Here is a 23,619-nt window from a genome sequence, read left to right as displayed (position 1 = left end):
GTAACTCTCTGTCTGCAAAATACAGTATATAATGACCAGTGCTGGGCAATTAATTAAATGGTTACTTCTTTAAAAAAGTAACTGAGTTATGCAAACAACAAAGCTTTTTGCAGCTGTTTACCTAAAAATGCTGCCAAGGCGTTTTTTTAAATAAACATTTCAAACTATTTACAGAACAATCAGCTGTTCTGCATTAAATTTGATGCCACACAAATTATTTGTGCCACTCCAAAAAATAATTTCTGTCCACTATGAGATAAAGGAGAACATCACAAGCCTGATACCTGCAGGCCTGACAACAGGAGATGTATCACTCCTGTAAAACCTGTAACATTCAGCAGTGGCCTCGTTGTTCTGACACACACAACAAAACTATTGACTACACTACACACTAACTACACAAGATTTACGCTAAACGTCGCAAATCTCTCACATCTCAGAACACCGCCGTCACTCCTAAAACTTCCCCCCTTCCTAAACAACTAAATGCCATGTTGCCATATCATTATTTGATTGGTCGACATGGTACTTTTTTCGACGAATAGGAAAGGGTGGGGTTTTTGGTTTTGTCTTTGCTCACAGGCAGAGAGTGCTTTTGAGCGTTTTCCTTATAAAATGCCGTTTTTACCATTTCTTCCCGCAGTAAATATAAACAATGATAGTATTCAGGAAGAAAACCAAACATTGCATATATTTTTATCACAACTCTGGTTTTTACGTGGCCTATCAACACAATTTAAAAACTGGTACAAAGTCCACACTTTTTCCTGTCAATTGTTCTGTCTGTCCTGCTCACATCTCCAATGGTTGTACACGTTGTCATTAACGTGGCTTCACTCCACATCAGCCACGACAGTTTGCTAGCTAAAACACTGGTGTCGGCACATAAGGGCGCTGTCATAGCCTGTCAACGACGTTGATTAGCTGCGTATATACGAATGTGAATCGCATTATTGGCTGGACTATGGGATTGGGGGGCATCGTTCTAATCCCATACGGGAGCAGCCAGTCACTTACTGACTAACACTGCAAAACAGAATTGTTAAAGTATTAATTTTAATTTCAATTCAGGTTAGATTTTTTTCTGTGCGCAACGCAGATTTTCTGTGGGCAGAGACCGTGCCAGCAGTGCGCAATTGCGCACGCGCACAGCTTAGAGGGAACATTGGTGAAGACATAGTCTATCCTTTGTTAAGCACAACCTGCAAAATTGAAACAATTATTAATAACTTTAACCTCAGATAATCCCAGTTTCATGTAAAATGATGATCTGAGATGTTCAGGTAATATAATGTATACTTTATTAATCCCCGTGGGGAAATTGCTTCAGTTTAAGACATTGCAGATATCCCTACAATACAATTATTATTGTAGGGTCTACCTTATAATACAAAGTGCCATGAGGTGACTGTTGTTGTGATTTGGCACTGTATAAATGAAACTGAATAAAATTGAATAGATACTTACTTACTATTCAGTACATTATTTGCATTTGACACTCTTTGAATTATCAGTGTGTTGAATAAACTGCTTTATCTGTAGGGAATTGATTACATGTGGACACGTCTGTTACGTTACATGCAGCACTGGATATGTGAACCTTCTTTTGAGCAGTCACCTTTTCTTGTTGTGCTCAGATTGCTGCCTTGGGATATTTGCCTTTGTCCAACTCATTATAAAAGCTCTATCCTCATCTGATTTTAGAAGTGCAGTGTAAACATGCAGAGAACTGTTTGTGTTTTTCTTTCCATACAGTACTTGAGCATAGTTTCTGGCTGTGAGCTGCTTGGCAAATTTAACATGCCAAGTTTGTTTGAGCAGGGTGACATAATGATCGGTGGGATTTTTCCAGTTTTTAACAAAGAGGTCAGCAGCACTTATACTTTTGAGAGTGAGCCTCCTGGAGTGAATTGTGCAGTGTAAGTCTTGATACATTAGACTTCTCCATACATGCTTCTTTACGCTTGCATCTTTAATGTTATGTTACATACAATTGTTCAGCAGCGATTCTATAATTGTGATTTTTTGTAATGACACATTTTAGGTTTGACCTACGAGCTTTTCGATGGACACAGGCGATGATGTTTGCTGTTGCAGAAATAAACAATGATCCTGCTTTCCTTCCAAATATATCTCTTGGTTATAGGATCCTTAACTCATGCTCATCTCCTACTAACACTTTACGTGCTGCACTAACACTAGCTAGCAGACCACAGGGGATAAAAGCTACTGCTTGTTCTCCAACAATATCTTCAGTCATAGCAGAGGCAGGATCATCTCAGTCCTTAGCTGTCGCTGGAACTCTTGGACCATTTCAAGTGCCAATAGTAAGAGATAAATTTGTTTATTAAGCGATGTTAAGGCTTTGTTATGCTTTATTAGGCAATTTCTTAGAATATTTTCATCACATTTTGTTGGTGTTGCTTTTTTCTTCCACTACAGGTAAGTTACTTCTCAACGTGTGCTTGTCTGAGTGACAGAACTAAATATCCTACATTTTTTAGAACAATCCCCAGCGACTACTTCCAGGCAAAAGCTTTGGCTGCACTGGTCAAACATTTTGGATGGCAGTGGATTGGAGCCATACAGTCAGATAATGATTATGGACGTAATGGAATTCTTGCTTTTAAGCAGGAGGTTGAAAAGCTTGGGGTTTGCATTGCTTTTGTTGGGTCAGTTCTACGTACATATACAAGGGATAAAATTCTAGATGCTGTAGAAATGATTAAACAGTCAACTGTCAAAGTAATTCTAGCTTTTGCTCCTGAGGGTGACTTTTCTCCTTTGATGAAGGAAGTAGTAAAACAAAACATTACAGGGATCCAGTGGCTTGGTAGTGAGGCTTGGATAACAGCACCTCAGCCCTCCACACCTGAAATATACACAGCTTTTGGTGGCACCCTGGGATTTGTAATGCAGAAGATGGCTATTCCTAAACTTAAACACTTTCTTACAAGTAATAGTCCTTATAAAGATCCACATGCACCTTTTGTGAAGGAGTTCTGGCAGATAATGGTGGGCTGCACACCTGTTTTGCCAGGGGTACATGCAGATACTGAGGACACAACCAAAAGATGTACAGGCAATGAAACATTAATGAATTCTGAGCATGTTTTCTTCAATGTGACAGAGCTCAGAGTGACCTATAATGTCTATAAAGCAGTTTATGCTATTGCACATGCTCTGCATCAGCTGGTATTTTGCCAACCAGTTGGGGCAAAAACAGTAAATCCATGTTTGAATCTTTCAGAAATTCAGCCCAAGGAGGTGAGAAATAATCAACTGAAATTTTTCTGAATTATTAGATAAATTATATTATAATTAGTCATTTATAAACTTATAAAAATCTAATGAATAATCACTCTGTTTTTTCAGGTCAGTAATAGCTTGCAAAAAGTGAATTTCATAAATCAGTTTGGAGATAAGGTGTTTTTTGATGAGAATGGCGATCCTCCTGCTTCTTATGAAATTATTAACTGGCAGTTGATAAATGGAAAAGTGCAACATGTGACACTTGGTAATTTTACATCTGCTGCAAATGGTGATTACAAGCTCAGCATCGAGGAGGAGAAAGTAGTGTGGAGGACAGGAAAAATGGTAATTATACTGTAATTTTCCATTGCAGTATTGAATTTGACAACTGTATGTTCTCCTGAATGTTAATGTGACATGTCTTTTGCCACAGGTCCCCACATCGGTGTGTTCTAATGTTTGTCCAGCAGGAACCAGGAAAGCTCAAATTAAGGGAAAACCTATATGTTGTTTTGACTGTGTACCCTGTGCTGATGGAACTATAGCCAACTCAACAGGTATACTATACCGCCCCCCAGTCCCACTCATCCTGCCAAAAAGAAGAAAACAAAAGACATAGTGTGATGTACTCAGTGTTTGTTTATTTTTCAGGTTCAAAAAAATCTATGCACATCTAGATACACAACACAGCCTTTCTATTTATTCTCAACAGGTGCAGCAGACTGCACACCTTGTCCAAAGGAATACTGGTCCAATGAGAGAAAAGATTATTGCATTCCTAGAACTATTGAGTTCCTGAAATATCATGAGCCTATGGGAATAGCTCTAACACTTGTATCCCTGTTAGGGGCCTCTCTCTCCTTGGCGACAATGGTGGTTTTTATTAACTACAGAGAAACTCCTGTGATAAAAGCCAGCAACTTTGAGCTGAGCTCTTTCTTATTGTTTTCTCTTTTTCTGTGTTTTCTCTGTCCTCTCACTTTCATTGGTATGCCAACAGTCTGGACATGCATGCTGCGCCACACCGCTTTTGGTGTGACATTTGCCCTTTGCATTTCCTGTGTCTTGGGAAAAACCATTGTTGTTGTCACAGCCTTCAAAGCCACATTTCCTGGCAACAAAGTTGCTGGAAAGTTTGGTCACGCACAACAAAGAATTATTGTTTGCTCCTGCACTTTGATTCAACTAATAACATGTGTGTTGTGGCTGACTTTAAGCCCACCTTACCCACATAAATTGTTTACATACAGCAATAGAATGATTGCTCTAGAATGTAACACAGGCTCTGAGTTTGCTTTTTATGCAGTGTTGGGATACATAGGGATCCTTGCAATCATTTGTTTGATCCTGGCATTTATGGCAAGAAAACTTCCTGATAATTTCAATGAAGCCAAATTGATCACATTCAGCCTGCTGATATTCTGTGCTGTGTGGATTACCTTCATCCCAGCATACATCAGCTCTCCTGGAAAGTTCACTGTAGCTGTAGAAATATTTGCAATTTTGTCTTCAGCTTTTGGCTTATTAATTTGTATTTTTGCACCCAAGTGTTACATAATATTTCTTAAGCCAGAAAAAAATACCAAGAAATGGGTTATGGGAAAAAGTATTAAGTAATAAAATATATAATTCCTCAATTTTAAAACACCAGTTTTATGTTTCTAAATGCATGTCGTATGGGTGCTGGAGCTTATCCCAGCCATCATAGGGCTAGCCAGGGGGATAATTTCCAGGTGGGTTAGGGGGGTTACGACCCCCCCCCCCAATAATCAGACCCAACCAATATACACCCCCCCCCCAATAAAGTTATGAATCGTTTTGCATAAATAGGCTGTTGATTTTCTTTACTCATTTCAGCTATCACCAGCAAAATAGTTGCATGTTGAATCATCGGGGAATTTACCCAGATTTATTTATTTATTTATTCAGACAGAGATCTTGACCTCCCCAATGTTCAGCACAAAATTATGCCAATGGGGCAAGAGGAGGGGTACCCCTGGACAGACTGCCAGTCTTTTGGAAGGCTAACACAGAGGCACGTGGCTGCATGTGGTCTTTGGACTGTGGGCAGAAGCCAAAGTATGTGGACAGAACCCATGTAAACACGGGGAAAAACATGCGAACTCCACACAGAAAGGTCCCAGCCAGACATTGGTGTCAAACAGTGCTAACCACCATGCCATCATGCTGCCTTTGAAATATATGTATATTTCAATAATAGATATTGAGCCACTTAATATTGTAAATACTTTATGTACAAAATTACAGTACACTGCAAAACATTAAATGTGCTGCAGAAAGAAATGGATGTGAGTAATTATTTGCATACCTGTATACAGTGTCAATCTATTTACATTTTATTTTCACACAACATTTAGGGAGCTTCGGTTGGATGTTTACACAGTTTAAATAATGATGGCTGGCAGAAGGAACTTTAATGACTTTTCTGTTTTACTCTTCCAGTGGCTGTTCTCATTTTTACTTAGAAAATGCCCATTTAAAATTTTTCCAGCTGCCTATAGAGCTACTATTAATGGAGGACCTACAGCTAAATTCAGAATGACAGAAAGAATAGAAAAAAGCTTTATTCAATTAGATTCATAGAATTAGTTTGAGGTTCAGTGCAATTACAGGCAGATCTAACTATTTTAACAGGCAGAGATCATTTGGAAGAACTGAACATGTATTATTGTAGGGTCTACCTTGAGGTGTTGTTATGATTTGGTACTGTATACCGTATTTTTCGGACCATAAGGTGCACTGTCGATGAACGGGTCTGTTTTCATACATAACGTGCACGGATTATAAGGCGCATTAAGCGAAACAAAACAGTCAGATCAATCAAATTTTACTTGACTCATTCTTATTGCTTCCTCCACTTCTGTACCATTGATTTGAATTCTCTCGCAGCTGCTGTATTCCCATGTTTTTTCAGTATATTAATGACTAACCTCATATTGTGGATGGATTATCACAGTTGTTCTCGTGACTGAAGTTTGGTCCGTTTACAGCATCCTGCCATGCGATTGCATTTGTCCCTCACCATCTGGAACACTCACATTAACTTTTATTGAGTGGAAAAAGCTAGCATTCATCCTCCAGCTTCACTGTGTTTATGTTATGCTAACATAGCTGTGTCGCAAGCGATCACATAGCACATCATTATATACCAGCTAGTCCAACTTCAGTAACCCTACAAATGTCACTGCTGTTTAGTTTTCTGTCTTCATTTATGTTGGAAGTGATAGCAGAGCTGTACCTTCTAATCTCTCAGTCAGAACATAGTATATCATGTTTAGGTTGAAGCTAGCGCGCTAACTTCTAACTGAAATTTAATAAATTCTGTTTTCATTTATGCCTGGATGTTAAACTCAATTGTTACACCTGGCAAAGCAGCAACGCTCATCATTTTATCAAAGATGAAAGAATTTAGAGTTTTTAACTCTCAGTGATGCTGCAGTGTACGTTTGACTTTGGGACCTGAAGTGGATGGAGTTTTGGACCCAGATTACTCCGCGAGGCTCTTGACTACGGTAGACGTAATGCTCCGACAATCCATCAAGCAGTGCGGTTCGTAGCTTACCAAAGTCGTACTAAAACATTTTTTGACATATTTTTGAGCGCCATGTACCACAAAAAATCAGTTCGAGATCAGTAAGCACAACCAGAATTCATACATAAGGCGCACCGGATTATAAGGCGCACTGTCAATTTTTGAAAAAAATTAAAGGATTTTAAGTGCGCCTTATAGTGCGGAAAATACAGTAAATAAAATTGAACTGAATTGAAGTTTATTGAAATTAATTGAATTGGGTGATTAGACTCAGATGACCCATCGTGGCAGAAGTAAATTAAAGTAAGTAAAGTAAAATGTTATTTATATAGCACCTTTCTAGATAAAACGATCACAAAGTGCTTCACAACGGGATGACAGAGTATAAAACAGAAATAGACAAAAGTTAACAAAATGCAATTCTAAAAAGATGCGTTTTTAGTTGTTTTTAAATGAGTCCACAGATCTTAAACTCAGATGAAGAGAGTTCCACAGTCTGGGGGCTACAGTGGCAATAGCTCTATCTCCCTTGGTTCTCAGCCTTGTATGCTGAATAACAAGTATTCCCTGATCACATGATCTCAGGGACCTCCTAGGGACATAGGGCTGTAAAAGTTTAGTAATGTAGGCTGGTGATTGTCCATGAAGAGCTTTAAAGCTCAGAACCAGAATCTTAAAATGCACTCTGAATTCAACGGGGAGCCAATGGAGCTGTAGTAGCAACAGTGTCACATGAGAGTACTTAGATGTTTTGGTCAGAAGCCTTTCTGCAGCATTTTGGACAATTTGCAGACGCTCCAGGGAGCCCTTGCTTAGACAAGTGAACAATGAGTTACAGTAGTCCAAACTAGTACAAACTGAAATGAATGAATATGCAATAACAATGTCCAGTTCAGAATGAGATACAATAGGGCTTAATTTAGAAATGTTTCTTAAATGATAGAAGCAGGACCAAACCAGAGCTTTGAGTAAACATCCAAAGTAAGAGCAGAGTCACAAATTACCCCTAGGTTCCCGATAGATGATTTCACAAATGTTGAAAGAGGACCAAGAGCATTCATTATCATAGGTACATGTCTGTCAGGACCACATACAAGGACTTCAGTCTTTTCTTCATTAAGTTGGAGGAAGTTGTCAGCCATCCAACCTTTGATGGATTCTAAGCACTCATTTAGAATCTGCAGCTTTGACACATCTTGGGGTTTAACAGAACAGAATCCTAGCAGCAATAGGATATAGGGCATGATCTTCTGGAGTTTGAACACTGGTGATGGTAAAGATGTAGACTTGATGGAGCTCTGAATGACTCAGTTGAGGTGGAGATGGGAAGGGGGTGGGTTGCACGAATGAGAGTCTGAAAAGGAGAATGACAGAGCACTGACATGGCCATGCCATCATATTAGATTCTTCTTCATTAGCCATCTTCTTGATGGGACCTGCAAAAAGACTAAAGGCCCCAACTTACAACGTATATAATACATAACTCTCTATAAACACTATACAGGACAAAGCATGTTCCAAATGGGGGTTACACACTCAAACATATGCATCCACTGTAGTGATGGGATTTCCGGCTCTTTTTAGAGAACCGGCTCTTTCAGCTCGGCTCACTAAAAAGACCCGGCTCTTTCGGCTCCCAACCGGCTCTTCAGGTTGTTTTGTTGCTTTAATTAATTAATTATTAACAACAATCATCATCATCATCATCAACTTTATTTATAAAGCACTTTAAAACAACCACAGCTGACACAAAGTGCTGTACATTGGAACTGTAAAATAAAATTACATGAGATATAAATAAAAAACAAATAAAAGAAGAGTGAAATCATTAATTAAATAACTACTTCAATTAAAAGAGAAAACTAAGTCTCACTGAGGTTAAAAGCCAAGGAATAAAAGTGGGTTTTAAGACGTGATTTAAAAGTGGACAGTTAAGGGGCCTCTCTAACATGCAAGGGCAAATTATTCCATAATTTTGGAGCCACAATAGAGAAGGCCCTGTCCCCTCTGAGCTTCCTCCTGGATCTCGGTACCTCCAGGAGCAGCTGGTCAGCTGACCTGAGAGACCGACAGGGTATGTGGGGATGAAGAAGCTCAGAGAGGTAAGGCGGGGTAAGACTGTGAAGGCATTTAAAAACAAACATAAGAATTTTAAAATTAACTCTAAAAGACACAGGCAGCCAGTGCAGAGAGGCTAGCACGTGGGTTATATGCTCTCTTTTTCGAGTTCCTGTTAGGAGTTGTGCAGCCGCATTTTGAACCAGCTGCAGAAGTGAGAGCAATGACTGACTGACCCCCACATAAAGTGAGTTACAGTAGTCCAGGCGGGAAGAAATAAAAGCATGGATCACTGTTTCAAGGTGCTGCCTCGAAAGAAAAGATTTTACTCTTGCCAGTCGCCTTAAATGATAAAAACTGGACTTCACCACTGCTCTGGACTTCACCAATTTAAAATCACTGTCCAACTTAAAACCAAGGTCAGTAACAACAGATTTAAAATAGAATTCCAGGGATCCTAAAACAACAGAGGAGGACTCACAGGGACCACTGGGTCCAAACACCAACACGTCTGTTTTCTTTTCATTAAAATTTAAAAAGTTTAGAGCCAACCAAGCTTTAATGTCATCTAGACATGTCAAGAGAGGTTTTATGGAGATGCCATCCTTGTGTTTTAGTGGCAAATAAATTTGGCAGTCATCGGCATAACAATGAAATGAGATCCCATGCCTTCTAAGGATAGAACCCAGAGGCAGTAGATACAGTGAAAAGAGCAGTGGCCCTAAAATTGAGCCCTGTGGGACGCCGCATGACAGAGGAGCAGAAGACGATTCGTAACCGAGAAGGCTGACAGAGAAAGTTCTATCTGACAAATAAGACCTAAACCAATTAAGTGCAGTGCCACCAATACCCACTACATCATGTAATCGAGAAATTAGAATATTGTGGTCTACGGTGTCAAAGGCAGCAGTTAGGTCAAGCAAGACAAGAACAACATGGTTACCAGAATCACATGCCAGAAGGATGTCATTAAAAACCCTTAATAATGCAGATTCTGTGCTGTGAAGGGTTTTAAAACCTGATTGAAAAACCTCAAAGATGCCATTTTCATCTAGAAAATCTTTCAGTTGACTAAAAACAATTTTCTCTAAAACCTTGGAGACTAAAGGCAGCTTGGAAATAGGCCTATAGTTCGCAACATTATAAAACTATGCACAAAAGGAATTACTAATGTAAAAAAAAAACCCCAAAAAACAGTGGTTTTATTTATATATATATGTTTATATATAAATATATACGGTGGCCCCTAGAGACAAAGGATGTACAAACTCCAAAAAGCACATACAAATTCCAAAACACACTTCTAGCGTTAACTGAACTTCCAAAACAGAGCTACCTAGATCACTTAAATTACACAATTGAAAGCATATGTGTATTGTTTGTGTATTTTTACACAGGCACTCATATATATTCAAATAATTTTAAAAAAAAATGTTCATTTACATGTTACTACCACACACCAAATCCGGTCGTTGGTGTAGCCACTAGGTAACAACAGCTCAACACTGCCCCTAGCATCCTCGAGCACTTCTGTTGTGTTTTGTACATGTTTTGGAGTTTGTACGTGCTTTGTCTCTAGGGGCCACCGTAAATATACTTTTATATATTCACTCCACATAAAATGTAATAAATAAATTATATAATACAAAAACCAACTATTTACATTTCAACTTTTAACTATTTAAATTTTCAGCTTTTTCCTTTTCTCACAGAATGCAGTTAATTTGTAACAAGGTAATGATATGCATGTTAGCTAGTTAGTTGAGTCTCAAAGCAAAGCCAATGAGAATCAATAAGAGAATTGGTAAGGAATCCAGCCGACAAATTATATCAATAATGTAATCAGAATCATTAAATTCTAATCAATTCCAATCCCTATTAATGTATCGTGATGGGAAATGTCTCTAAAAGTGGTCAAAATTTTCTAAAGAAGGGTAGATCTAACGAACAAGTAAGGCCACACAACACAGCCTTGTGTCGTACTGTAAAAATTAAAATTAGAAATGAGTTTTTTCAAAGTTTTTTCAGCACCCAACACAAACAACAAGAGTGTGGAAATGAAAAGTGTTGTATCACACAGTCAAGAATATAAACAAATGCAGACATTCTTGCAATGGAATGACATGCGTGGCTACAGTCATCAACATGATCATCTTGTTAAAAAAATTCAGGATACTATATAATAATTTTAGCATGCCTGTTTTTAAAGTAATGAATATGCATAAATAGTTTAATCATGCATGGAGTGTTATGCAGCAATTAATATCTTAATTACTGAAAAGCCAGTGCTGTGCTTTGCAGGCATTTCACATCAATAGCTTCCACAATAAACTGTTGTGGAAGAAATGACTGTCACTTTCTTGAGGAGACACAACATATATTATTCTCACCAACCACAAATGTATACTGTAGTCCTAAACACAAAACTCTTGACATCAAACTCTTGGTCATCTACAGGTTATATGTGGAAGTCTGTGTAGAAGAAATGTGAATTTTTACTGACAACAGACAAAATAGATTACTGACATTTGAAAATATATAATGAGTAGAGCAATTATTTTCTTTGTTGTTTCAAGCTTACCAATCTGAAATCACTGTGCCCTTTGGGAAATGAGAGAATGTCTGACTACATCTAATACTGTCGTTATAAGAACTGTGCTCTCATGCATATATGATAATAGAGCACAAACATGAAAAGAGGTATCATCTTATTCCTCTGTATCCTCACCATGAACACAGTATCTGGCTGTGAACCGTTTGGCAGGTTTGATATGCCAAGTTTTTTTAAGGAAGGTGACATAATGATCGGAGGAATCTTCCCGATTTTGATCAAAGAAATACTCAGCACTTCTACATTTGATAAGGAGCCGCCTAAAGTGCAGTGTGAAGGGTATGATTTAACACAAACTTTTTTGTTCATTTGTCATGCATGTATGTTTATTTGTGTTTTAATTCTTGAGATTGTAGTGTACATACATGTAAAGCAAAAGCTTGGTTACTTTATGACTTTTATCAATCACTAAAATGTCTTTAGGTTTGACCTGAGAGTTTTTCGATGGACACAGGCAATGTTATTTGCCATTGAAGAAATCAACAACGATCCTGCTCTGCTTCCAAACATATCTCTTGGCTATAGCATACTTAACTCTTGCGCATCTCCAACAAATGCTTTACGTGCTGCACTAACACTGGCTAGTGGAGCAGAGGAGGTAGATGTATCTTCTCATTGCCCTCCAGCTATATCTGCTCTCATAGCAGAATCTGGGTCATCTCAGTCAATAGCTGTGGCTGGAATTCTTGGACCATTTCATATGCCAATAGTAAGAGATAACTAGACAATAAGATACAATTATATGTTTTATGATGCTGTGTGCCAATAGTAAAAGAGATAAAACTGTATGTTTTATGCCATGTGATATATGTGATATTTTGGCATTGTATGATGTATTGTTGCATGCACACTGTTTCAGTGTTCTTTTCTCTTTTATAGATCAGCTACTTCTCAACGTGTGCTTGTCTGAGTGACAGAACTAAATATCCTACATTTTTTAGAACAATCCCCAGCGACTATTTCCAGGCAAAAGCTTTGGCTGCACTGGTCAAACATTTTGGATGGCAGTGGATTGGAGCCATACAGTCAGATAATGATTATGGACGTAATGGAATTCTTGCTTTTAAGGAAGAGGTTGAAAAGTTTGGGATTTGCATTGCTTTTGTGGGTACAATTCTACGTACATACACTAAAGACAGATTTTTGAAAGTTGTGGAAATAATAAAACAGTCAACTGTCAAAGTAATTTTGGCTTTTGTACCTGAAGGTGACTTTTATCCTTTGATGCAAGAAATTGTGAACCAGAACATTACAGGAATTCAGTGGATCGCAAGTGAGGCCTGGATAACAGCATCTCGACCATCCACACCTGAAATATACACAGCTTTTGGTGGCGCCCTCGGATTTGTTGTGCAGAAGATGGCTATTCCAAATTTCAAACACTTTCTTACAAGTATTAGTCCTTATACAGATCCACATGCACCTTTCGTGAAGGATTTCTGGGAGATTATGGTGGGTTGCATGCCCGTTTTACCAGGAGCACGCACAAGTACTGATGACACAACGAAAAGATGTACAGGCAATGAAACATTAATGAATTCCAAGGATGTTTTCTTCAATGTCACAGAGCTCAGAGTGACCTATAATGTGTATAAAGCAGTTTATGCTATTGCACATGCTCTGCATCAGCTGGTATTTTGCCAACCAGTTGGAGCACAAACAATAAAGCGATGTTTGAATCTTTCAGAAATTCAGCCTAAGGAGGTGAGAAATGGTGCAATTGAAAGTTACAATTCTTCTGACTGAAGAAGAAGCTCATAAAAAGCTGATAAATAATCCTTTCCTTTCTAGGTCAGTAAAAGCTTACAAAGGGTGAATTTCACAAATCAGTTTGGGGATGAGGTGTTTTTTGATGAGAATGGCGATCCTCCTGCTTCTTATGATATCATTAACTGGCAGTTGATAAATGGAAAAGTGCAACATGTGACACTTGGTCATTTTGCATCTGCTGCAAACGGCAATTACAAACTCAATGTCCAGGAGGAGAAGATCGTGTGGAGGACAGGAAAAACAGTAATTCTGATGTCTCTCTATTTTTACATGCAGTACACTTTTAGTATCTCAACTTTATTTGAATGGTGGCAGTAAGATCATTTCAACACTTATTTATCATTGCTACAATACTTAAACATTTCTTTTGCCACAGGTCCCCACATCACTGTGTTCTAATGTTTGCCCATCTGGTACCAGAAAAGCTCAGATTAATGGAAAACCAATTTGTTGTTTTCACTGTGTATCCTGTGCTGATGGAACTATAGCCAACTCAACAGGTAGACAAGTAGACCAATATATGAAGTGTATATGTCTTATCAAATCGAGCACACTCAGTATAATATCACATATTTAGTGTATACAAATAAGAAATATTTAAAATATTAATGTGGTAGGGCATCATCTTGATTTCTAATTAATTTCACTGCTTTTTCTGTCAAGGAAGCTAAATCTTTGACTAACACGGTCTCTCAATTCATTATTCACCCTTTCTGTTTATCATCAACAGGTGCAGCAGACTGCACACCTTGTCCAAAGGAATACTGGTCCAATGAGAGAAAAGATTATTGCATTCCTAGAACTATTGAGTTCCTGAAATATCATGAGCCTATGGGAATAGCTCTAACACTTGTATCCCTGTTAGGGGCCTCTCTCTCCTTGGCGACAATGGTGGTTTTTATTAACTACAGAGAAACTCCTGTGATAAAAGCCAGCAACTTTGAGCTGAGCTCTTTCTTATTGTTTTCTCTTTTTCTGTGTTTTCTCTGTCCTCTCACTTTCATTGGTATGCCAACAGTCTGGACATGCATGCTGCGCCACACTGCTTTTGGTGTGACATTTGCTCTTTGCATTTCCTGTGTCTTGGGAAAAACCATTGTTGTTGTCACAGCCTTCAAAGCCACATTTCCTGGCAATAAAATTACTGGACAGTTTGGTCACGCACAACAAAGAATCATTGTTTGCTCCTGCACTTTGATTCAACTAATAACATGTGTGTTGTGGCTGACTTTAAGCCCACCTTACCCACATACGTTGTTCACATACAGCAATAGGATGATTGTTCTGGAATGTAACACAGGATCTGAGTTTGCTTTTTATGCAGTGTTGGGATACATAGGGATCCTTGCAATCATTTGTTTGATCCTGGCATTCATGGCAAGAAAACTTCCTGATAATTTCAATGAAGCCAAATTGATCACATTCAGCCTGCTGATATTCTGTGCTGTGTGGATTACATTCATCCCAGCATACACCAGTTCACCTGGAAAGTTCACTGTAGCTGTGGAAATATTTGCAATTTTGTCTTCAGCATTTGGCTTATTAATTTGTATTTTTGCACCCAAGTGTTACATAATATTTCTTAAGCCAGAAAAAAATACCAAGAAATGGGTTATGGGAAAAATTATAAAGTAAAGAAACATAATATTGTTCTATGTTTAACCTTTATAAACCAAGTATCCTACAGGCCGCCTGGAGTTGTCTTCTAATTTTGGGTGTAAAATTACAAAATATTTCAGAGCACGGTGGCATTGTGTTTATCACTGTTGCCTCACAGCAAGAAGATCCTGAGTTCAATTCCACCATCAGGACAGGGTGTTTCTGTGTGGAGTTGCATGTTCTCCCCGTGGGTTCTCCCCAGGTGCACCGGCTTCCTCCCACAGTCCAAAGACATGCACTTTGTGGGGATAGGTTAATTGGAAAATCTAAATAGCCCATAGGTGTGAATGCAGGAGTAAATATAAGTGCGAATGGTTGTCTGTCTCTGTTTGTTGGCCCTGCGACAGACTGGCGACCTGTCCAGGGTGTACCTTGCCTCTCGCCCTATGACAGCTGGGATAGGCTCCAGCACCCCCCGCGACCCTGAAAAGGATAAGTGGAAGTGAGTGGATGGATGAATTGATAGCAAAAGTGGTTAACAAGTCATTGTAATGTAAAGCACACATGGTAAAATCTAGGCAGAGCTAATTTTGTTGTCTGTGTTCGGACAACAATACCTTGTGTATGCTTTGTACTAACACGAAACACCACATGTGTTTTTTATTAAAAAGCTTGGTTTCTTTTTTTAATGAAATCATTTCAATTTTGTCTCTAGCACAAACAGTAGCAAAGTTACTTCATTTAAAAGCACCTCTAAAAAAATGGAACCACAGCTGGGTCAGTGGTGAAAAAGGGGTCAGTGATGTTGCCATTTATGTTTTGATTTACATAAGCTATATTTCACTAGTACAGCTATAAGTATTTCAATGTCCTGTAACTTAGTAACACTATCAATGTAGCAATATATGTAACATATATGTTGTATATACGGCCTTTCGTTAAATATATACATTGGGGATATTTTAGACACATCTAGATCATGGCCAGTTTTAAAGAAAAGAAAGATTGATTGAGAGCTCAGACATTGCAATGCATTCTTCATAGTCCCCACCATAATGCACAAATTTCCCTGCCATGGGATCAATAAAGTCTCATCTTATCTTATCGTACTGTTTTTCATGTAATATAGACATGCACCCCCCTCCACAAACACACGTATGGATGTATATAAATAGATAGATAGATAGATAGATAGATAGATAGATAGATAGATAGATAGTTTGTGATGGAGAGAAATAGGCTTTTGTGTACAACATTAAAAATGTAATGCAATGTAACTTTGAAAAATCAGATGCAAAAAGAATAAATCATAATTTAAAGCAAGATTACTCCACTTATACCATCAATAATTGTATATCCCCTGTCTGTGACCTTGAAAAGTGAAAAACTGTGGTAATTTAAACACCATGGAGCTAAAGCGTTTTTTTTTTTGTTGTTGTTGTTGTTAGGGGTTGTTTTTCCCTGAAATGAAATGAAATTACATTTACTTTTGTATAAGTAAATATTCATTAAAGCCCTGCTGCAGCTATTGTGCGACTTCTAGTTGGTGGCTGAATAAAATTTCCCTAATTACACACCTTCCTCTTTTTTTTCTAAATAAATAAACCCAAGTGGATGCTCTTTGAGCTTCTGAACAGCAAAATAGGTTTAGGCAGAAACTGAAATATAAGTAAAAGAAAACCTCAAAAACTCTCTCTCTCTATGTTATTTATTTGATCAAAAATTTACTGTGACCATCAACTGGTCCATGTAAAATTGTAAATGTGGGCCATTTTTGGAAAGGATGAAGTGACTTTAGTAATGTGTCATCTGGATATCATGATAAAGTAGCCCACATGGTGAACTATGAATAATTTGTAGGATTGTTGTAAATTGATCCATAAAAATTGTGCAATTGAATTCATAGTTATTATACAGTCCTGATCAAAAGTTTAAGACCACTTGAAAAATGGCAAAAATTGCTGCCGAGGTGGGATGCAGTAAGACAGTAATTTGGAATTTCTTAAATGATCCTTAGGGTTATGGAACAAAAATATCAAGTGAAAGACCCAAAAATATTTTACCAGCACTGAGCCGGAGGCTCCAATTGGCTGTCAACCAAGACACTGGATGATCCTCAACCGAATTTAAGGCTGTTACTGGTGCCGATTGGAGCCCCATAAACATAACAATAACAGTGGAGTTACTCTTTACTGAGTTCTTGTTTGGAACTTTCTGTTTTTGGGGGGTTGGGGTGGTTTTTTTTGGAGGTATGGTCCTAAGTTTCTAATAAGCTGTAAAACAACATGTTTCAGTTTAAGTGTTGTTTTCAATAAATTGCATGAGCTTTTGCCATTTTTCAAGTGGTTTTAAACGTTTGATGGGATTTAACTCTTTTAGCTCCTCAGCTGTAACATAATCTGCCCCATTTAAAGATCCCATCCACAACCCATTCGACTCTTTAGTATTTGTTCATCTTTTATGTAATTACACAGTTCCCTATACACATATATATATATATATATTTATATATATATATATTTATATGTATATGTTACTCACATCTAGATCGTTCTGGCTGATTTTACAGCAGCCTTCATATTAAAAATATGTGTAAATCATGTGATCATGTTACTAAGCAACACATCAAACCTCAAAATTTATTATATGATGAATAAGTCCATCTAAAGAAAAAAAAAGAACTTTTTTGCTTCTCTATTTTGCCTGTCCAGTTGCTATTGCTATTATTATTAAATATATCTATTGAAATCGTTTATCGCTGCCTTTAAGATCTGTTATGAGACAAGGAATTGGCACAAAGGTATAGATTACACAAAATTGTAATTTAATAATAATGCTGCCAATGAATCACGACAGATTTTTTTTCATGCAGTATAGACACACACACACACACACACACACATGTATGTAGATAGATAGATAGATAGATAGATAGTTTTGTGTACAAAAACAAAAATGTAATGCAATTTAACTTTTACAAAACAATATCAAAAAGAATAATTCATCATTTAAAGCTAGATTAATCTACTTATAGGGGCAATAATTGTATTTACCCTGTCTGTGAAAAACTGAAAGACTATGGATAACTTATACATTACCTAGCTAAAGAGTTTTCTAAAGTCCCTTTCAAATTTCTTTATGATTAATGTGCATTGCAAAAGTAGTTTTAGAACTTTTCGATAGAAGATAGTTTACTGACATTTAACAATACATGTAGAGCATTAATTTCCTGATTCTAAGTTTGCCAATCTAAGATCACTGAGCCCTTTGGGAAATTATAGAAAATTGAATACATGTAATACTGTTGTTATAAGAACTGTGCTCTCATGCCTATATGGCAATGCAGTGCAAACATGCAAAGAGGTATCCTCCTATTTCTGTGTGTTCTCAGCACGAACACAGTATCTGGCTGTGAACTTTTTGGCAGGTTTGATATGCCAAGTTTGTTTAAGGAAGGTGACATAATGATCGGAGGAATCTTCCCAATTTTGATCAAACAGATACTCAGCACCTCTACATTTGATAAGGAGCCACCTAAAGTGCAGTGTGAAGGGTATGATTTAACACAAATGGCTTTTTCATATGTCATGCATGTATGTTTATTTGTGTTTTAATTCTTGACATTGTACTTTATATACATGTGAAGCAGTAGCTGGGTTACTTTATGACTTGTATCAATCACTAAAATGTCTTTAGATTTGACCTGCGAATTTATCGATGGACACAGGCAATGTTATTTGCCATTGAAGAAATCAACAATGATCCTGCTCTCCTTCCAAACATATCTCTTGGCTATAGGATCCTTAACTCATGCGCATCTCCTACAAATACTTTACGTGCTGCTCTAACGCTGGCTAGTGGAGCAGAGGAGGCAAGTGCGACTTCTCATTGCCCTCCAGCTATATCTGCCCTTATTGCAGAGTCTGGGTCATCTCAGTCAATAGCTGTGGCTGGAATTCTTGGACCATTTCATATGCCAATAGTAAGAGATAAAGTTTTTTATTTTATGATGCTAAGTGATATTGGATTTTATGGCATTGTATGATGTAGCATTACATGTACACTCTTTCTGTGTTCTATTCTCTTTTATAGATCAGCTACTCCTCAACGTGTGCTTGTCTGAGTGACAGAACTAAATATCCTACATTTTTTAGAACAATCCCCAGCGACTACTACCTTGCAAAAGCTTTGGCTGCACTGGTCAAACATTTTGGATGGCAGTGGATTGGAGCCATACAGGCAGACAATGATTATGGACGTAATGGAATTCTTGCCTTTAAGGAGGAGGTTGAAAAGTTTGGGGTTTGTGTTGCTTTTGTTGCATCAGTTCTACGCACGTACACAAGAGATACATTTCTAAAAGTGGTGGAAATAATAAAACAGTCATCTGTCAAAGTAATTTTAGCTTATTCTTCTGAGGGTGACGTTTATCCTTTGATGCAAGAGATTGTGAACCACAACATTACAGGAATTCAGTGGATTTCTTGTGTGGCTTGGATAACAGCACCTCGACCATCCACACCTGAAATACATAGATCCTTTGGTGGAACTCTGGGTTTTGTAATGCAGAAGATGGCTATTCCTAAACTTAAACACTTTCTTACAAGTATTAGTCCTTATACAGATCCCAATGCACCTTTCGTGAAGGATTTCTGGGAGATTATGGTGGGCTGCACACCTGTTTTGCCAGGGCTACATGCAGCTACTGAGGACACAACGAAAAGATGTACAGGCAATGAAACATTAATGAATTCCGAGCATGATTTCTTCAATGTCACAGAGCTCAGAGTGACCTATAATGTCTATAAAGCAGTTTATGCTATTGCACATGCTCTGCATCAGCTGATATTTTGCCAACCAGTTGGAGCACAAACAGTAAAGCGATGTTTAAACCTGACAGATATTCAACCCAAGGAGGTGAGAAATTGTTTAACTGAAAGTTTAAATCGTTCAAATAGTCTGAACAAAACCAATAATTGAACGTTTATACATACCTAATACATAATCCTTTCCTCTCTAGGTCAGTAAAAAATTACAAAGGGTGAATTTCACAAATCAGTTTGGTGATGAGGTGTTTTTTGATGAGAATGGCGATCCTCCTGCTTCTTATGATGTTATTAACTGGCAGTTGATAAATGGAAAAGTGCAACATGTGACACTTGGTCATTTGACATTTGCTGCAAATGGTGATTACAAGCTCAGCATCGAGGAGGAAAAGATAGTGTGGAGGACAGGAAAAACAGTAATCATGATGTCTCTATTTTTTACATGCAGTACACTTTTAGTATCTCATCCTTTAGTATTGTCTTGATAACACATAATCATTTACAGCTACAATATTTAAACATTTCTTTTGCCACAGGTCCCCACATCGGTGTGTTCTAATGTTTGCCCAGTTGGAACCAGAAAAGCTCAAATTCGGGGAAAACCTATATGTTGTTTTGACTGTGTACCCTGTGCTGATGGAACTATAGCCAACTCAACAGGTAGACAGAAACATATCAAGAGTGTATATCCTGTAAACGTTGAATGTGTACATTAAAACATGACATGTTTAGTGTCTACATATAACTAATATTTAAAATATTAATGTCTTACTTGCATCATATGCTTTTTTAAAGTAGATTTTTAATTTATTATTATCCCAAATGTACATCTAGATACACCACTGACCCTTTCTGTTTATCCTCAACAGGTGCAGCAGACTGCACACCTTGTCCAAAGGAATACTGGTCCAATGAGAGAAAAGATGAGTGCATTCCTAGAATAATTGAGTTCCTGAAATATCATGAGCCCATGGGATTAGCTCTAACACTTGTATCCCTGTTAGGGGCCTCTCTCTCCTTGGCCACAATGGTGGTTTTTATCAACTACAGAGAAACTCCTGTGATAAAAGCCAGCAACTTTGAGCTGAGCTCTCTCTTATTATTCTCTCTTTTTCTGTGTTTTCTCTGTCCTCTCACTTTCCTTGGTCGGCCAACAGTCTGGACATGCATGCTGCGTCACACCGCTTTTGGTGTGACATTTGCCCTTTGCATTTCCTGTGTCTTGGGAAAAACCATTGTTGTTGTCACAGCCTTCAAAGCCACATTTCCTGGTAACAACATTGCTGGAAAGTTTGGTCACGCACAACAAAGAATCATCATTTGCTCCTGCACTTTGATTCAAATAGTAATATGTGCATTGTGGCTGAGTTTAAACCCACCTTACCCACATATGTTGTTCACATACAGCAATAGGATGATTGTTCTGGAATGTAAAACAGGATCTGAGTTTGCTTTTTATGCAGTGATGGGAAACATTGGGATCCTTGCAATCATTTGTTTGATCCTGGCATTCATGGCAAGAAAACTTCCTGACAATTTCAATGAAGCCAAATTGATCACATTCAGCCTGCTGATATTCTGTGCTGTGTGGATTACATTCATCCCAGCATACATCAGTTCTCCTGGAAAGTTCACTGTAGCTGTAGAAATATTTGCAATTTTGTCTTCAGCTTTTGGCTTATTAATTTGTATTTTTGCACCCAAGTGTTACATAATATTACTTAAGCCAGAAAAAAATACCAAGAAACATGTCATGGGAAAAACTATAAGCTAAAAGTAAAAAAAACAAAAAAAACAGTAACATTATATTATGTTGCCAATTTTGTGTTTACATTATTGTTATTATTATTACATAATAACAATAATGTAATAATTACATTAGTGGATATTACGAGTCACTTACAATTATGTGACACATTAAATAACAGAGTCTGGGTATATGCATATTTAGATGTAATTTTTGTCTGATAAAGGATTTATAATTAACATTACAGTACACTGCAAGATATGTTTTATGCTGCTGAAAGAAATGGATGTGAGTGAGTAGTTATAGACCTGCACACAAATGCAACAAAATTTAAGATAAAAAAACAGACTCTTGCCTGCTTATCAGTCTCTAACACCATTACAGGCAAGATGCAGTAAATCCTTTGAAATAACCATGTGTTCCACGCTGTACATTGAGTGCTATTCATAAATGGGAGAGAGATCTTAATAATGAATATACTTAGGAGGATTGGAAAGGAGCCATTACCATAGCTAGATCTACTTTGACTTGCAACCGCTTGCTTGAAACCCAATACAAAATTTTACACCGCCTATATATAGCTCCTAATGTTTTGCATGAGATTACACCACATGTATCCCCTTTTTGTATCAAATGTCAAATACAGACTGGTACCTTTTCCCATTACTTCTGGGAATGTAAACTAATCAAAAGATTTTGAAGTTCCATATCTCAAGAACTCAGCAATATTTTTAAGAATCGGATCTAAAGGGACCCTGGATTTTTTTATGCTTGGTTTACCTTCAAAAGAATCAGCATTAACTTATTTGCAGCATAAACTAGATGATAAACCATTGTTGCTGGCCTGGAAATGTATTCTTATTAACTGGGTTAAGGATAACCCTCCCACTGTTACTTCGTGGTACAGGGAATTGTTAAGAGTTATTCCTCATGAAAGAGTTGCTGCCATCTTAGGAGGAAATGAAGATTTGTTACTCAATGTTTAGTCTCCTTTGCTTACCTACTTCCCAATGATTTGTCTCAACTGTTGAGAGGGGCCGGTTGTCTTTTGGGTGTCTCTAGGTAATTAGGAAGTGAGCACAAAGCATGGGAGTTCACTTTGTATCTTCTTTTTTAACCAGCAAAATAAGAACAATATTTTGTGTGTACATAAACACCTTCCTCTGCCTTTCCCAATAAATCAACAAAACTGGAGTAAACTTTCCCTTCTACCACGTTCTCTTAGCTCCATTTGAAAGGCAAAACAGGCCTTGAGACAACTGCTGTTTGGCAGTGTGTTTGCATTTATATGTAATGTAGTGGCCCATTACTGGCAATGGCATAGTGCTTTGTACCATCTAGATTTAATACTAAAGTGACCTATATAGTAAATTATGAATAATTTCAGGAATGTTGAAAAGAACACATAAATTTTGTGTTAATAATTTCTTTAAATAAATGCCATAATAATTTTAAATAAAATCATTTGAAATGTTCATGTTGTGGAGGTAAGGATGTATGTAAGGATGACTCGAGGGATCCCAATATTTTACTGCAACTTTAATCTCGGCTTAACTGGCAAACCATACTGACATTTAGACAAGTTATTGATCAGGCCATGTGCTGCCAAGCGCCAAGAAACCTGACGCAGGTGTGCTGTTCCTCCAAGCTGTTGGCCACCAGGATATTATCTAGATATACAAAAACAAAGGTGAGCCCGCGCAATACCCAGTTAGTCAAACGCTGGAAGGTTTGGGCTGCACCCCTCAGGCCGAAGGGCATGTGCAAAAACCTGAAAAGGCTGAACTGAGTTATTATGGTGGTTTTGGGGACATCCTCAGCGCGCACAGGAACCTGGTGATACCCCTGTACTAAATCAATTTTAGAAAAAATTGATGAAAAAAGTCCCCGCGAGACGAGCCAAAAAAATTCTCAATGTGCGGAATGGGATAACAATTGCTTTCCGTGACATTATTTAGATGGCAAAAATTCCTACAAGGCCTGCACTGACCGTCAGATTTGGGTGCCACGTCTAATGGGGAAAATTGTGCAATTGAATTCTTAGTTATCATACAGTCCTGATCAAAAGTTTAAGACCACTTGAAAAATGGCAAAAATTGCTGCCGAGGTGGGATGCAGTAAGACAGTAATTTGGAATTTCTTAAATGATCCTTAGGGTTATGGAACAAAAATATCAAGTGGAAGACCCAAAAATATTTCACCA

The 23,619-nt window shown here is 37.7% G+C and overlaps 4 protein-coding genes across 4 annotated transcripts; all 4 read left to right on the top strand.

Moving 5' to 3' along the window:
* Positions 1–2,008: 2,008 nt before the first annotated feature.
* LOC120719894 (extracellular calcium-sensing receptor-like) lies at positions 2,009–5,043 on the top strand. The gene is made up of 5 exons (XM_040009456.1): positions 2,009–2,327; positions 2,443–3,267; positions 3,376–3,597; positions 3,686–3,779; positions 3,965–5,043. Exons 1-5 carry the CDS (start codon positions 2,031–2,033, stop codon positions 4,867–4,869), a joined length of 2,343 nt encoding a protein of 780 aa, XP_039865390.1. The 5' UTR covers positions 2,009–2,030; the 3' UTR covers positions 4,870–5,043.
* A 6,621-nt stretch (positions 5,044–11,664) lies between these two features.
* On the top strand, positions 11,665–13,281 carry LOC120719948 (extracellular calcium-sensing receptor-like). The gene is made up of 3 exons (XM_040009509.1): positions 11,665–11,753; positions 11,898–12,072; positions 12,354–13,281. The coding sequence occupies exons 1-3, from the start codon at positions 11,665–11,667 to the stop codon at positions 13,218–13,220; spliced, it is 1,131 nt and encodes a 376-aa protein (XP_039865443.1). The 3' UTR covers positions 13,221–13,281.
* Positions 13,282–13,332: 51 nt separating this feature from the next.
* Positions 13,333–14,979, top strand: LOC120719947 (vomeronasal type-2 receptor 26-like). The gene is made up of 2 exons (XM_040009508.1): positions 13,333–13,372; positions 13,975–14,979. The coding sequence occupies exons 1-2, from the start codon at positions 13,333–13,335 to the stop codon at positions 14,877–14,879; spliced, it is 945 nt and encodes a 314-aa protein (XP_039865442.1). The 3' UTR covers positions 14,880–14,979.
* Positions 14,980–18,307: 3,328 nt separating this feature from the next.
* Positions 18,308–21,443, top strand: LOC120719946 (extracellular calcium-sensing receptor-like). Its single transcript, XM_040009506.1, has 6 exons — positions 18,308–18,396; positions 18,642–18,825; positions 18,936–19,508; positions 19,864–19,986; positions 20,206–20,329; positions 20,545–21,443. The coding sequence occupies exons 1-6, from the start codon at positions 18,308–18,310 to the stop codon at positions 21,441–21,443; spliced, it is 1,992 nt and encodes a 663-aa protein (XP_039865440.1).
* Positions 21,444–23,619: the final 2,176 nt, after the last annotated feature.

The sequence above is a fragment of the Simochromis diagramma genome, unplaced genomic scaffold (assembly GCF_900408965.1).
Source record: "Simochromis diagramma unplaced genomic scaffold, fSimDia1.1 OVJJ01000344.1, whole genome shotgun sequence".
Lineage (NCBI taxonomy): Eukaryota > Metazoa > Chordata > Actinopteri > Cichliformes > Cichlidae > Simochromis > Simochromis diagramma.
Note: the sequence above shows the minus strand (reverse complement) of the source record. Positions and strands in the feature narration are given on the sequence as shown.